Genomic DNA, 16960 nt, shown 5'->3' on the forward strand with positions numbered 1-16960 from the left:
CGATAGAGAAAGATTCCTCTGGAGTAGGGATAGAACAGGCACCATGTCTACCTTCCCAGGAAGCTTCTCCTTTGGGTCAGACCAGCCAGAATATACCTCGCTTCTCGTGGAAGACGCTGTTGGCATCCCTGAGTCTTAAGACTGCTGTCTCTCCGCTGCAAGTGGCACCGGATGGGTGAGCCTCCCTGCCGGGCCTGTTTGTATTGTTGACTACCTGCTGTCTCAATACATCATTCTTTGCCAATCGAGACCATGTGTGCTTACTGTCTACAACACCACTCTACCCAACATACCACCTGTGCATGAAGTGAGCAAGGAAGACCCCAATCTGTCATGAATATCTCCAAATTAGAGAACTCTGGAGGACCAGAATCCCGAGTCCCCTCTGCCATCCAGAATGTAAAACTTCATATTGCTGTTAGCACTCCGCCATTGTATGTATCTGGTTCAGTCTTGGTCAGCCCGAATCTATAGTTTAACATTGGCAGAAAATTGATTTTGGACCTGGATGAAGTTTGGATTCCGGACCTCCAGCATCAGTGAGACCTTCATGGAGGTTCATTGTATTAAATCCTAACTCCACCCAAAACATTTTTTTAGCATTAGGTTATTAGGTTATAGCATTGGCGTATTAGTTCTGTCAGTTTCCCCATGCAAGAGGTTTTTCTCTAACTTCTTCTCCCTACAACACTCGTACAAGTAATGTGGATGTGGTTGTCACCAGGACAGACAGACACGGACAATTGGAGTTTTACACTCCACATTTATCAGCTTGGTACTAACAGGTAGGAGGATGGCATGCTGGGCACATTTCCGCTCCTTGCTAAGCTCCATGGACTGGCTTCTTGTCCTGGTGTCAGGTTTGCGGGAGAAGACGGCTCGGGTTACAGTGAGTGCCGGGTCCAGCAGGAGAGTGTAGTTAACCTGTGCCAAGATTCCACCTGGAGGAAAAAGAGACAATGTCAATGATGATGGTCCATATGCATCCATCCATCCATTCATGACCTGTCTGAAGAGGTATCACAACTGACAACATAGAGAGATCAGGCAAGGAACTTGGTCATCCCTGTGCCCACACACTCTCCAAAAGTATCTTCTTGTGAGGTATCACAACTGACTGCATAAAGGACTTGGGCCAGGAACCGGGGTCATCCCACACCCTCTCCAATGCACCTTCCTGTGAGGTTTACATCTGACCATATAGAGGTGTCAGGCCAGGAACTGGGTCATCCCACACCCTCTCCAAGGTATGATCTTGTGGGGTATCACAACTGAATGCATAGGGGGTTCAGGCCAAGAACTGGGTCATCCCACATCCTATCCATGGCACCTTCTTGTGTGTTGTAACAACTGCCTGTAAAGAGGGATAGAGAGGTCAGGCCAAGAACTGGGTCATCCCACACCCTCTCCAAGAAACCTTCTTGTGAGATATCACAACTAACCCCATAGAGGGGTCAGGCCAAGAACTGGGTCATCCCACACTCTCTCCAAGAAACCTTCTTGTGATGTATAACAACTAACCCCATAGAGGGGTCAGGCCAAGAAATGGGTCACTTGTGCCCTTGGACGACGTGAACTTTCATGAAATGCGTAGGGCGGAGCGACGCGCTGACGTTACCTTGTGGTTTATCGATATCGTACCCTAGAAGGACCGGTCTGTCTGGATGTGCGCCGGCCGGCACACCAGACTTAAGGCTGTCTATTACTTTGGATGCTGTACATGCAATACATTTTTACTTAATAAAAGCAATTAAGGTTTTACACTATATGGAGCCTTTATATTTTCTATGAAACCATCCACACACTGTTCCGAGTGGAGACAACTGGATGTGAGCTGACCAGATGTTTAGATGCATGGCTTGTTCCTGGTTAGAGATCAAGGCTGTTATGGGCATTTTCTGACCCTCTGTAACGGTGGGTCATCACAATCTGGTAAGGAGACATCTATTTCACACTGTGGTGGATCTCACAAGCGGAGGATAGTGGATGGATTTTTGAATAAGCCCTCAGTTGTGAATACTGGTGGACTTTATCACTTATGAACTACTGAGCTGTGATTATGCTGAGTTTTTAGCACAATTCTGTTTTTATTTACAAGAACTGGGTCACCCCACAGCTTCTCCAAGAAACCTTCTTGTAAGGTATCACAACTAACCCCATAGAGGGGTCAGGCCAAGTGCTTGGTCACCCTACACCCTCTCCATGACACCTTCAGGCCAAGAACTGGGTCACCCCACAGCTTCTCCAAGAAACCTTCTTGTAAGGTGTAACGGACATATGCATGCTGCCGGGACAGTTATAGTCTTCCTGCAGGGAGGACTACAAGGAACTGCATGGCTTGTCACAATTGGATGTACCACATTGTATTCTGAGCTCAAAGGGTTAATTGGACAAGTCCCTTTCATTGCTGAATGCTAATGTTCCCTTCGCATAGCTAATGAACTCTTTGGTGGAGGTAACAGCCCCCCTGTGAGGTGTCTGCTGATGGGGATTATGTGTGAGTGATAATTGTTTTAAAGGTTAATTGAATTCTATTGTCTGATCAAGTTGAGGAGCCGAAACGGCTAGCGGCTGATTGGCTCAAGGGAAGGTAATTCTTTCAAAGTGTGTGTATTGAAGGCCCCCTGGGTGGGGGGGGGGGGGGGGTGTCATTTGTTTCTGTACATTTTGTAACCAGATTTAAGGAAGAAAAATGTGGCATTAAAAGTCAGTCCTGCTTGACTCTGCAAACGTAGCCCGTCTCGTTTCTTGGAAGGGCGTTCGATGGGATATACCGGCGGTACCTGCATATCGCAGCTTGCCAGGGAAAAGGACGTCTCCAGCGGCTGAGACCCTCACACAACTTGGGTAGCCGTTACATAAGGTATCACAACTAACCCTATAGAGGGGTCAGGCCAAGTGTTGGTCACCCCACACCCTCTCCATGACACCTTCAGGCCAAGGACTGGTTCATTCCATACCCTCTCCAAGACACCTTCCTGTGAGGTATGACAACTAACCCTATAGAGGGACCAGGCCAAGAACTGGGTCACCTTCTTAAAAACTGGCCACTTGAAAGCTATGATGGGCACCCAGACAGACAGGGAAGAGGCTCTGTCCTGACCCATTTTTCCTGAACGCCAGGAGAACAGCAATGAGGGCTGGTTGCCCTGCTGGTTTGTGGGGTCTGGGCCAATGCTCTGGGCTGGGACATAGAGAGCCTTTAAAAAAGTGTATAAAATCTAAAATTGATTTTTTTGGACATTTATTTTCTGCTAACCCTTACCAATATAAAAGGGTTGTATCTGCCGGGTGAGGAAACACGTCACCACCCTGGGGTTACAGTACCTACACATCGGCAGCCATGTTTGCCCATTATGTACTCTGTGATTGGGATTTACTGTTCTTCTTACCTCAGAGAACGTTTATAGACAGTGCTTGGAAAAAAACATTGACAAAAAAACAGTATTATTTTAAGATATCTTGTAATGATTTTCATGCCACAAGTGTTCTGACCAAGATGCCGACTGTGCTGTCTGACATACAGATCACCACTAGAGGGGGCTCTAAAATCTGCATCACGTTTCCCCCTTCAATTCCCACCTGTTACAGTAACACTTGCCTTTGGCTTGGGTGCTCTTCAGTTCAGGGGTGAAGCACAAGGTGACTGTTGTCGCAGCTTCCTTTCTTCCCGGGATTGAACATTCGTAGGAAGAAAGTGGAATTTTTTGAGGATCGAATGTCATGGACACAGACACACCGATCACTGGACGAGATCTGCAAGGGGAGTCAGAAGGAGGAACTGATGACAATATGACTGGAATATGTGACATCACAAACATTTAGAGTGGATCTGAATGGAAACAGTGATGATTTGCTGTATTATATTGGACATCTAGGAATGTTATTATTACTCTGAAAATACACCATTCTTCCTGGAATTCCTCCTGAAAACTAGCAGTGCATGTGCTGTGCCTAGGCTCTCCTGTTCTGTATCTTTATATCTGTATGTGTGCAGTACGAGATCATCTAAGGCACTGCATCCTCTGACTGCTCTCCTTTCAAGATTTGGTGATGTCATTGTTGTACTGATCACTGTTCTCCTTGCTGGAGTAGAAGTTGTATCTAAAGACCTGCCATGCAAGGATCTCCCTGCTTCTGTTTCATCCATTCTGTGAATCTGTGGCACCCCTGACCTCCAGGGACATATTAAGGACCCCCAGAGACATTGGGGGGGGGGGCATTTCTTTACCCAGAGGCTGAGCCCATGGCCAATAACGGGAGATGTAAGACCTTGGGCGCCAATAACTTTGACAAAATGTTGTATTTATTTGTCAGCCATTGATACAGAGAGGAGAGAGGGTTTGGGGCATCAGATCCCAAGAGCACAGTTGTGCGCAGGCTCCACTCTCCTCTCCCAGCTTTAAAAAATAAGAGATTTTAGGCTGAGTCCACGGTTTCTGGACTTTGGCTGGACTTTGGCTGGTGAGTAGAGGGCTCCATTCCCATTCTCTGTGGGGTTACCAGTCAACTGTAAGGCTCCAGCCTCTCATCCAGAACAACTCCACTGGGAGAGATCCTTCTCCTTGTTTCTCCAGGTTTGGTATAGCTTCCTCCATTCCAGGCAGGACAGGTCCATACCTTGTCCCAGGCCTGACCATTAAACATGTGTAGCCTTCTTTGGGCAGCAGGCCTGGGAGGATATCTACACAGACAGGCCTAAGCCTGAGGGCAAAGACCATCTCCTCAAGACTAATCCAAAAATGTATAACAGGTCCGCTGGTGAGAAAGTCTTCTGACTCCTGTGTTTGTAGGCAGGTGCCGTCTACTGTCTCCACTGCAGGTGGCGCTCAACAGCAGCAGCCATGCAGAGGTAGAGGAAGTCATGAAGGATATGGTTCCTCTATGGTTTCCTGAGTCACTGGGGCAATGATCTGATTAGATGCTGGATGGTCATATGACTGTTGAACATCTTAGGTGTGGCAGAGTCTATTTAAGAACCTAGCTCCTGGCATTGGCACGCATTCTTGCGAGTGGACAGGTTAGGGACAGATCCTCCGTCTGTCAGGGAAAGTGTCTAGCGGTGGGGAGAGGTTCCTGATGAGTGGTAACAGGCTAGGGATAAGCCTTCCTTCTGCAGAAGTCTCCCCTTTGGGTCTGGACCGGCCAGGCCGCATTCCACTCCCTGAGACAGACACTGTCGGAGCATCTAAATCCATGGAGTGTTTGCCTGGCGGGATGTCCTCCTGCTGGGTTGTCTTTTCAGTTTAGCCTTTTTCTTCAATACAAGTTCTCCTTTCTACAACCAGACTCTGACTAGTCATTGTAACTCTAAGGAACTCCCTAAACTTGCTTGTCTCCAAAGAAGACAGCGCAATGCATAGCCGCTGGTGTGTAAAGGGAGGACTAATGTTCTGGTCTCGGTGCATTGCACTGTTTGTTTACCTTTTTCTTTTCATTTCTTTTGTGAACTTTACTGAAATATCACAAAGTGACATGTCAGTAAATTCTGTTGGCCACAGTGCAATGTGGTGGATTCCATCATATCATTTAGTTTTCAGTGCAGTGGTGTGAACTGTCATGATAGGGGTCTAAGCCATGTAGGCAATGTATTGTGTTAGGACTATGTTGGGCAAGGGTACCCAACAAAGTCCCAATATATCTGGTGTGAGGGGCCCTAAGCATAATTCCTTCTTACTTCAATATAAGGACTCGGCCTTCACCCCCGATGGCGAGATCTGGAATTCCATCCTCCGTCATGTCCACATTCCCGCTTAACGACCTCCCGAAAAACTTTATGCCGCTGCTGACCAGGCTTCCAGTGACCCTCTGTGGAAGGAAGACACAGAAAGAGAAATCAGGAAGAGATGGCTGGGCACAGGAAAGTACGGCAACCTGCAAGGATGACATCCATTATAGATTTCATTTTGGTGAGTTAGAATTGGAAAACACATCAGAACCTTGTTAACGGCGGATTGCTGTGCTTAAAAAACGACAACATTTCCAAAGTAGTGTTTGGATAAATAAACCTCCGTGGCCAAGATTTTCATCCCAGAGAGATATGGTTTCTGACCCTCGCCTATTTACAAAGCAGCTCTGAATACTTTTTAAAAATTGGCGAAGGTGATATTAATCCAGGAAATTTGGCCAATGCATCATGCTACAATTTTTGGAATAAAGAAGGTGAGAATTTACTCCAGTCTGAACAAGGGAAAATGTAAACCCAGCAAAAGGGAAGCTAAACCATGTAGGACAACTAGCAGTATTGACATCTACCATGTATAACACCCACCAACAGGGAAAATAGATCATATACAACAGTAATAACAGGAACATCGGACCATCTAGAGCAGTGTTTCTCAATTCCAGTCCTCAGGCCCCCCCAACAGGTCAGGTTTTCAGGATTTCCATTATTTTGCACAGGTGATTTGATCAGTTTCACTGCCTTAGTAATCACCACAGCCTTTTCATCTGAGGGAAATCCTGAAAACCTGACCTGTTGGGGGGGGCCTGAGGACTGGAATTGAGAAACACTGATCTAGAGCAAATGGTGAAGAGAACATTGGACCATCTAGAGCAAATGGTGAAGAGAACATTGGACTGTACACCTAAATATTTCATTGAGGAGGTAGACCACGTGAAAGGGAAGGTGTCCCTCAGTGAAGTCGCTAAGGTTTGGGGGACCGTAATCGGAAGTTTCTACGATTTCGTGTAATTTATCTGAAAATTTGAGACCTCTCCATACATAGCCAGCTCCTCCAGCAGGTTCGGCAAGGAGACAAGGGGGTCAACAACATGGAATAGTATGTCATCTGCGTAAGCAGAAAGTTTGTGTTCAAGGGATCCCGCGAGCACCCCCCTGATGCTCCGATTCGCCCTGACCCTCTGCAGCAACGGTTCCAAAACCAGAGCTAACAGAAGGGGCGAAAGCGGGCAACCCTGACTCGTACCATTCCGGATAGAGAATCCCAGTCTTTGTTGTTATCTGTTTCAGCCTTCCAATGCTGCTTACTGCAATGGCCAGCTATAGATGGGGGCGTGGTGAGTTTTTCGTTTTTTTTGTATCACATTGGTATGTAGATCACTTGGCAACATAAGTATTGGACCATGCTGAACGCTTACAGACAGGTAAGATAGGCCAAGTAGGATACCCAATGACAGGGACCTCAGATTGTGTAGGACACCCATCAACAGGAACATTATGTCATGTGGGAAACCCAGCAAAAGGGATATTAGGTCATTATGTAGGACATTCAGTGACAAGAACATTGGATTATGCAGGACTTCCAGCAAGAGGGACATTAGGTTATGTATGACACCCAGAAACAGGCACAGTAGACTGTGAAGGTCGCATGAATTTACCTGTATATATGATGTTCTGAAGCTCTTCTTCTGACCTGGGAAGATATAGACGGCTCCCTGATAATTGTCCTCATACGGGGCGCCAACAGCCAGGTCTGGCAGTTTATCTCCAGTCAGGTCAGGAAGAACAAAGATGGCAGAGCCGAATTGTCCCACGGTTTGGCTAGGGTCACCGTGAAGGGTTTCCGGGCAAGAGATAGTTTGAGTACTTCTGACCTGAATCCAGAGACAATGGAACTGTTATATATTGTTATATAGGAAAACTAGCAGACAGAACAGGGGCACTCAGCATCTGCAAAGCCACTAAGGTGAAAATGTGAGGAAGGGGGGCACAGATATCCAACTTTAGAATATTAGCACTCATTAAAGAATAACTAAAGCAACCTTTTATTTTTGGTATATACTGTAGTAATAAATAGTTAAAATGGCTTATTTTGGTGCCATCAAAAAAGGGGGAGGTTGGGACTTTATATGAGATGCGATTTTAGCTAAAAATCGCATCTCATATAAAGTCCCAACCTCCCCCAACCTCCCCCATTTTTTATCTATTTACAGGGATGGAGGCCTATGGTAGTATCTCTATATGCCTCATTTAAAGTCCCACCCCTATTCCCCCCTCTTTTTGAACGTTAATTTTGGTGCCATTGGGGAAATTTCCCTTCACTTTCTGTCCTGTAGATGCAAGTGAAATTAAATCTCTACAAAGTAAGATGTCTCCCCATTGGATGATTCCCCCCCCCCAGCTCCACCCTGCCCTGCCCCTTCTCGTCTCACTGGTTCCATCAAGTTTGTCTACTGTAATAAAGACCTCACCTGGGCAGGGATGGGACACAGGTACACCCGTCCGCTAGGCACTTCTGGAGAGTAATATGTTGGAGCCCCGACCACAAGGACAGGTGGACTTGAATTTTCATTGAGAACACTTAGAACTGAGCCGAAATATGACCCGATCTGAGAGAGAAATGTAAAGCACAATGAGAGAAGAATAAAGGTTTGGATGAAGTTCATGGGTCTGTATAACCCTCCAATGACAGGGACATTGTTTCAAAAAGTACATCCCGACCTTATACTTTGTCTTTATGTCTTCTGGAGACATCAGCTGGTTACCATTTCAGCAGACAATTCGGAGGGACATGAGATATCAGGATAAATGGAAGCTTTTCTTTATTGGTGACCCAGAAGAGTAAAACCTCCTTAAGGGACTCAGTAGATTATAGCCTCCTGAGAGAACATGATAGAGTAAAGCCTCCTGAGAGGACCGAGAAGAATAAAATCTCCTAAGAGAACCCAGTAGAGTAAATCCTCCTGCGATGACCCAATAGAACAAAACCTTATAGGTTGACCCAGAAGAGTAAAAGCTCTTGAGAGGAACCAGTAAGGTTGAAATCTCTTGAGAGGACCCAGTATAGTAATATCTCCAGAGAGGACCCAGGACAGTACAACATCCTGAGAAGAACGAGCAGAGTAATATCTTCTGAGAGAACCCAATAATAGTTATACCTCTTGAAAAGACCCAGTAAAATAAAAATGACTGAGAGGACCCAGTAGAGAAAATTCTCCTAAGAGGACACCTTAACCCCCCCCCCCCGTGTGCCTATTGATTCCAAGTGTACCCTGTGATCTCCATGTCCCCAAGTGCACCTTGTGTCCTCTAATGACTCCTAGCATGCCTTGTGCACCTCTGTGTCCCCAACGGTGTCCCTGTGCCACCAGTGTGCTCCTCTGCACCTCCATAACAACTGCGTGACTATAAAATGATAAAAACAATGTCAGGAATATTTCTGAATATTCTGTGTAATTCAATATGATGAGGGTGGCTGTATAATATACACAACACAGAATGTGGCCTGCATGGAGGTCTGTCAAGCATTTCACCCCATCGTCCCCCTCTTGTTACCAGATTACTGATCTCTCTTTATGAATTTTTAAGGGTTGAATTTTTATTTTTAAGGGGGTTTTAACAGAAAAAGAGACACACAATTTACAACATGGGAGACTAATACAGTTCTTCATCCACATGCAATGATGAATGAGGTCCATACTTCCATTACAATTACCATTTATCTTGTGACAATTCGTGGCTCACCTGCTCTCCATTGGCTGTGGCCACTTGCCTCCACTGGCTGTTTCTTCTTTCGTAGATCAGGACCTTCCCGGTATGTTGGTATCTTGGGGCCCCAACTGCTATGAGGTCCTTTGTCACCTTCTGTATAGCATAACCTACAGAGATTGACTAATGTTATGTGTGCAAAGATGCAACGTTACAACGTCTGCAATTGGAGTGTAATCAAAGGGGCACATTCAGAACTTCTGAAAGGTCTAAAATATTGACGATAGATTGCTTTTCTTACTTTTCCATACAAAATCTACAACCCAGAACAAGTGTTGGACTCCCTCACAAAATGTGTGTCCCCCTCCTCCACTACTATACAGGTATTACCAGGACAGGGATGGGTGATGGGACTCCAGAGGTGAGTTCCCAGGCCTGTCATTACGAGAGGGCCAATATCCTTGATGGAGAAGACCTTGTTTTAAATAATATTAGTGCAAATGGAAGAAAAAACTAAAAACTTTCAGTACTTAGCAATTTTCTGCCCAACAATGACTGTTTTATGCTGGAGGAGATAATCTGTCTTCTCACCCATATAAGAGTCCTTCATGTCCGTCTGATCCTTTGTATTGTTTATAAAGACACCATTTTGCTGTCCGGCGGTGTAAACTGATATCCCTCCTGACCAACCATAAGCACCGACTGCCCCGAGGATGGGCCCATCCTGAGGAGGAGAAGACAAAGGGTAACTGACTGACAGAGGATCATAAACACGTCACTTCCAGAGCTGTAGATTTATTAAAAGAGCAACGAGCACAACTGCTTATTAAAGAAGGAGGTCCATGATTAGGGCCTCACCACTACAAAGGTCTCACCATTAATGGAGACCCACCATTGGACTTCTGAGTGATACAGCCACTCTACTAGAGTGTGCTTATTTCACATCTAACCATCTCAGTGTTCAGTACTTGATGCGGGATTGGAGTACAATGTGCTAAACGAGGTCCCCTTATCATCCAGGCCCATTCCTGTATTATGGTGGTTCCAAACAGGCCAAACCGAAAGATGTCAAGACACAAAACTTGTTCTAGTTATAATTTCTCATATCGTTTCATTCAGTATTCTTAGTGTAGTTCTAAAAATATTTTTTTCTACTATTCCTATGGATGACCCTCAGCTTGTGGTGCCTTTTGGGGAAACCTAGTCATTTTATCATTACGCAATCTGGTCAAAAACAGTCATATAAATTCTTTGGTCCCATTTAGTTCATTAGAAATACTGTATTATTACTGAAGTCAGCATCAGCATTAGAGTACTTAGTAGGTTTAGAAATGTTTGACGTAGCATTAGATTTTGGGTTATTGTAATAACGGCTTCAATAATAATATATGGCAGTAGTAACAATATTGGTAAAATTGGTGATAGTAATTGTAACGGGAGTCACTTTAGGGGCACAGGGTGAATGAGAACCCCACTATGGTCTGTGCTAGTCACATTTAATGCGGTCAGATATTGTATATATTGTATATATATTGTGTGTTGGCTGATGTGTACTAGTAAGCTTGTTGTGATGAAAAGGGTGGGGTGTGATTGCATCCTATTGTCTATTGTGGTAATTAAGTCTGCTACTGTGGTGATGTGGATTGGAGCTTGGTAGACAGTTTGGATACCTATTATGGGATGTTTAAGTGTCTTGCTGTGAGGAAAGGGGGGGGAATCACTCCAGCAACCCCCCCCCCTGCTAAGACTGTTTACTGAAGGAGAAGTTTGAACACACCTGACCTGTATCACCATTGTCATTGGACAATTTAACCCACCCTGTTTCCCAAGGGTGGGAGGGATGTATTTTGAAGAGAAATGTGTTACCATGTGTTTGCGATAAAGATTCATTCCCTGTTTTGAACCCCAAACAGAGCTGTGTGTCTCGTTTCTGGGGGAATTCTTATGGGTCGTGTTCGTTTGCCTGATTGTGGAGTGTCGATAAGCTGTCTTGGGTGGAATGGAATATCGTAAACGGATTTAACCCCTGTCCCATTTGGGGTTCCGTTACAGTAATAATAGTAATAACAAAATGGTTGTATAATTTCTTCTTATGATAAATATGAATGACCTCTGTTAGGACGGCACTGAACCCCTCTTGAGACATCTCCATCTGGAAGGAAGTTGCGTCGTTTGACTGCGTTCCTGTAGAAGAGAGAGATTGGTAAGGATACATTGCCTTCCGAAATTGGTCAAAATCTAAGAGGAAGAGTCAGTAGCCCCCCCATAGCTCCTAATCTGGGGTGTAATGTGTGCTCCACCCTAAGTAATCTGTGTACTAGAAGTGTAATGGGCGAAGCAGAGATAGAAGAATCAGGAGGATTTCATTCAACTCCGATCTAGGTTATCTTCTACAAGTCCACCTAACCACTGGAGGCCAATTGTACAGCCATAGATAAAGGTTCTCTGATGGGCCAATTCCTTGGCTGGGCACAGTAAACACATTCTTTCCATGTTTCCTGAGCTTAAAACAGATAGGACGGCTGAGGTTCTGCAAAAAAAAAAGTTCCAGTTTAAAACTTCCAGAGTTCTCACCTCTGTATGACCCAATTAGGACAAAACAATCACAAAAAGTTCAAAGAAGCAAAGAAGTCTTCACATACAAAGTACAAAAAAATCAAGTAGTTTATCTATCTGTAGAGTTCTTTTCTCATTTCTAAGTGTTGTGTTCTATTAATTAGCATCATGAGATTCATCTATTTCTGCTGTAATAGTTTCTTTTGGGTACAGCTTTCTATTTCCCTTGCTGTGCACCATGCCACCAGTGGTTCCCTGCACCAGGCCCTGTATGCATGCAACATAGGCTTGAGAAAGGGGAAGTGTTTCCCGAAACAGGATGTAGTTCCCCCGGCTACCCACAGCATTAGCACTGACCATGGAGGGTGGGTGACAAATGAAGGCTCTTCAAGAGTTTGGTAAGTGTATTTTATTCTGGATTTGATACATTTCATTTATGATAATACACTAGGCCATTTCACCCCCGTTTCTCTGGTTTCTTTTCAGAGTCATCATGCAGATTCTCCTGGCCTGAATGGGTCTAGAAACTGCACAATCTGTTCCTTTAAGAGCACAAGATACGCGTGGACCCTCATTTTCCTTGGAATTGCCCTGAATTAATAATTTCATTTATCTTTTCTTTTCTTTTCTTTTACTGATCACAAACATTTACACCTCCTATCCAGAAAGCTCCGTAGTTGAGCAGGAGCGCAGTCAGTGGAGGGGGGACATGACAGGGTGGTAAGGGTATCCAGGCAACCGAGGGGTTAAGGGAGGTATTATGTTTTAAAATAGTTGGCACCCCATTGGCTGGTGAAAAGGGTCTGGGGGGGGAGCTAGGGAGATATTAGCTGTAGAAGCGGGGTGGGGCTCCAACAGTTGCTTGTGGTAGCCAGGGAAGAACATCCCTCCCTCCCGCCCGTACAATTTGGTCAGGTCTTTGTTTGTCTATGTGTGGCATTTTGGAATCATTGGCCGCGGTATAATTCGGTTCATTTGGGTAAGCAGTGGGGAACCATCTCAGGTATGGTATCCTCGAGTGGGAACGGTTCACTGGGTAGTGAACGGAGAGCGTTAAGGACCCTGGTTGGCTGAGGTCAGCTGGGTTTAGGCCCTGAGTCTATAAGTAGCGTCTGGGGTGGCAACTCAGCTAGCTGGTGCCACTGACACAATAAAAGGGTATGGGTAGATTGGTACCATCAAGGACCTCATAATCATTATATCTGGTTTTGATCATTTAAATGTTGTGTTGGTTAATTTAAATAAAGTTGGTTGTTAATAAAAGGCAGTGTTCAACCATTTTACCCCACCTGAAGTGTTGTGTGGTCTTTTACTCAAGGAAAAGGGGTTATGGAGGTCGCAAGGAAGTGGTAGTGTGTAAGTTGGGTGGTTAGCTCCTAGCTACCCTAGTCATGTTCCTGGACAATCGACACACACCATTGTTATTGGATGAAGGTGACTGAGCTACTTGGTGGCCACCAACATTGGGGTAAGTTCCTGACACTCATTAGAGCAGAGGAAGCTGTTTAGAAAATCTGTGAGGCGTCTTGTGCATTTCAGAAGACGTCCAGGGGAATGTGTTCTACTACTAGATCTACCAATAGATGAGAACCTTCCCTCTGATATCATTTCTATAGACAAATAAACATCTCCATGTATGAGACAGGCCTAACACGAAAAATGATTTATAAATGTGTGTTACAAAAGCCTGGGTACGGCACCTTCAATAGCAAAGATCTTCTCCTGCAACGTCTTCTGGAACTGGGAGAGGGCAGAGAAGTCGGTGACTCTGAGGATCCGGTCACTGGATGCTGCAATGGTTTCTAATTCTCTAAGGGCTGTTGCACTAGTGAAGGCATCCCCAACCTGTGGGTGAAATACGGGATATTATACTGGCATCTATGAGGGAAATGCCAAATAAAAAAAAGAATAGTGTCTTTCCCTATACAGAATTGTCAGCTCTCCACCAAGAGCTCCACCAGACACTGACATGATGGCAGCTAAGAGCCCACACCTTTATAGAAAGAGGGCGGGGCTATCCATTCCTTCAAATTACTGGCTCTTGTGACTCAGCTGACCAGAGGCAAAGGCAACACCACAATATTGGTTGTTCCATTTTTTCTGGCTGTAAACCTGTTAATGTTTGGCCAAATGTTAGTAATTTACATATTTCATGCATCCCGAAGACTTGCCCACAACCCCACGGTATCGGTGAACCCAGACTTGATCCCTATTGAAGGCTACCAGCAACTATAAATGGGTGGGCTGACATTTCCTTGCAGTAGTTTGTGTCTCCACCACTTAATAGAAGACCGTAACAAAGGTCTTGTAGCACCCGCCCCCTTAGATAGGCTGCTAGGTTTGGTTAGGCAATGTGACGGACTCACCCAGGACAGAGGCTTTTGGAGAGGACTGAATGCTGGCCTCTTGCCTACCGATCATAGGCCCTGGCATTTGGGGCGAAAGGTGCTCTTTGTGAGATGCATGCCCGGGGACCCCTGAGGTGTTGTTACTTTGGATTCAGGTCCATGTCCCCCCAAGACAGCCGTGCCTCCATACACCGAGTAGGTGTATGGAGGCATGGCAACGCTGTTGTGTTGTGTTGGTGAAGTGCATGTGAGGACGAGCCAATCCTTCACTAAGCGGTGATGCCCAGCTCGAGTCACTGTCAGGGGCAGGCGAACCTTAGTAATCCTTTATGTTACTGGCCGCTTCCTGTATATGGATTCATCGGGTAGTGTGCGGGTATTCCGTCACTTCCTGTATATGGATTCATCGGGTAGTGTGCGGGTATTCCGTCACTTCCTGTATATGGATTCATCGGGTAGTGTGCGGGTATTCCGTCACTTCCTGTATATGGATTCATCGGGTAGTGTGCGGGTATTCCATCACTTCCTCGATCCCGCAATGTCTCCTGGGAGCTTTTGTCATTGTTCCCAGGGGACATTGTGGAGGTCTGGGTGGGGGTGATTAGACAGTGAAGGTCACCCTACTATGATTGCTACAATAGAGATCTGACATATCTCCTGAGACATTTACCCCAATGGCGAAGCACACTATGCCTTTTCTTCTGGCCTCATTGGCTGAATCTTCAAGACGTCTGTCATCTCCAACCGTCACTCCGTCGGTGATCACAATGAGGAGCTTCACAGCTTTATCTCGGGCCCCGCTGCTGGGGACAAAGAGCTCCGTTCTGAGGAGGGAAATACAAGACGATGAGCAGGTAAGGCCAAGAAGAACGTATAGGGAAGGTACGAGGGATTTTACGAAGCTTCTATTGGGAGGTATTTTTACAGCAGCTGCCATGAAGTCATTTTTGATGGGACTTTTACATTTCATTGTCGCTCTTCCTTTTCATGAAATTGTTGTCAGGATTTGTAGAATAACCACAGGAAATGTATCTATTTTGGTTACTGGGTTGGGTCATAGACTTGCATTATGAAAATGTTCGGTAAAGTGCAACCATTGTGCCTGATACGTAGAGCAGAGGCTGAGTATGTCTTGAACAAATATGGCCGCCCTCATTAACAGGTTCCTCTGATGATGATCCACTCAGTGTCTGCTGGTGGGAATGAAGGTAGGGGTGAATATGAGGATGAAGAAGTGGTCAGTAGGTAGGGATGAGCGAACAGCGAACAATTTGGGGTTTTCGCTGCAAAGTCGAAAGCCGTGGAAGACCCTTTAAAAGTCTATGGGGGGTGTTTGGGGACCCGGGTCCTGCCTCGGGGGGGTGCAAAAAATGGCGTGGGGTTCCCCCCAAAAATCCATACCAGACCCTTATCCGAGCACGCAGGAAAAGAGGGGGGGGACGAGAGAGCGCCCCCCCTCCTGAACCGTACCAGGCAACATGCCCTCAACATGGGGGGGATGTCCCCATGTTGATGGGGGACAAGGGCCTCAGCCCCACAACCCTTGCCCGGTGGTTGTGGGGGTCTGTGGGTGGGGGGCTTATCGGAATATGGAAGCCCCCTTCAAGAAAGGGGACCCCCAGATCCCGGCCCCCCTTATGTGAATGTGAGGGGGCGGGGTCACCCGTCCACGTCATGTGTGGCCCCGCCCTCGGTTGTTTAGGAGCTGTCAGAAGGGTAGCGCGTCATTCAGCAGGCGCTTCCTATGGAGGCTGTATCGATCGTGGCTGCGGGACGTAGAAGGATTACAGCGCTGGAATTATATTTATTTATTTTTATTAAAGGTCTTGTGTCTGTGTTTTTTTACCTTTTTTGTCACTTTTTTGTGTGAAATGTACCCCATTACCAATTCACACAGGGGGGTGGGATCTGGGGGTCCCCTTTGTTAAAGGGGGCTTCCAAATTCCGATAAGCCCCCCGCCCGCAGACCCCCACAACCCCCGGGCAAGGGTTGTGGGGATGAGGCCCCTGTCCCCATCAACACGGGGACATCCTCCCCATGTTGAGGGCATTGGCCTGGTACGGTTCAGGAGGGGGGGCGCTCTCTCGTCCCCCCTCTTTTCCTGCAGCCTGCCAGGTTGCGTGCTCGGATAAGGGGTCTGGTATGGATTTTTGGGGGGCGCCTTTTTTTTATTTTGGTTTGGGGCTCCCCTTAATATTCATACCAGACCCAAAGGGCCTGGTAATGGACTGGGGGGGACCCATGGCGTTTTTTTTCAATGACTTTTATCTGTATTGCCGGGACCCGACAATTCATTAAAGCCGCGAGTAGTTTTAAATGACTTTTTGTCCTTTAGAAATGTAATTTTCTGCAGGGACAGTTCTAAGCACGGGAAACATGCGCCACTTTACAGGCATAATTTACACACCCCCCCCCCAGGTACGAAATTTAAAGGAATATTTCACTTTTATTGTTTCACTTTAAGCATTATTAAAATCACTGCTCCCGAAAAAACTGCAGTTTTCACAACTTTTTTTGCATTGATACATGTCCCCTGGGGCAGGACCCGGGTCTCCAAACACTCCCCTGGGGCAGGACACGGGTCCCCAAACACTCCCCTGGGGCAGGACCCGTGTCCCCAAACACTCCCCTGGGGCAGGACCCGTGTCCCCAAACACTCCCCTG

At 46.1% G+C, this 16960-nt stretch overlaps 1 protein-coding gene across 1 annotated transcript in view; it reads right to left on the reverse strand.

Moving 5' to 3' along the window:
- Positions 1 to 16960, reverse strand: part of LOC120942724 — a 100051-nt gene that overhangs the window by 63145 nt on the left and 19946 nt on the right. Inside the window, exons 8-17 of the mRNA XM_040355649.1 lie at positions 14966 to 15119; positions 13648 to 13792; positions 11502 to 11575; positions 9983 to 10115; positions 9428 to 9561; positions 8155 to 8292; positions 7342 to 7557; positions 5678 to 5808; positions 3602 to 3756; positions 784 to 941 (exon numbers count right to left, since the gene is read on the reverse strand). Coding sequence (XP_040211583.1) covers positions 784 to 941; positions 3602 to 3756; positions 5678 to 5808; positions 7342 to 7557; positions 8155 to 8292; positions 9428 to 9561; positions 9983 to 10115; positions 11502 to 11575; positions 13648 to 13792; positions 14966 to 15119 — 1438 coding nt within the window. The remainder of the gene's footprint in view (positions 1 to 783; positions 942 to 3601; positions 3757 to 5677; positions 5809 to 7341; positions 7558 to 8154; positions 8293 to 9427; positions 9562 to 9982; positions 10116 to 11501; positions 11576 to 13647; positions 13793 to 14965; positions 15120 to 16960) is intronic.

Source organism: Rana temporaria, chromosome 6, assembly GCF_905171775.1.
Source record: "Rana temporaria chromosome 6, aRanTem1.1, whole genome shotgun sequence".
Lineage (NCBI taxonomy): Eukaryota > Metazoa > Chordata > Amphibia > Anura > Ranidae > Rana > Rana temporaria.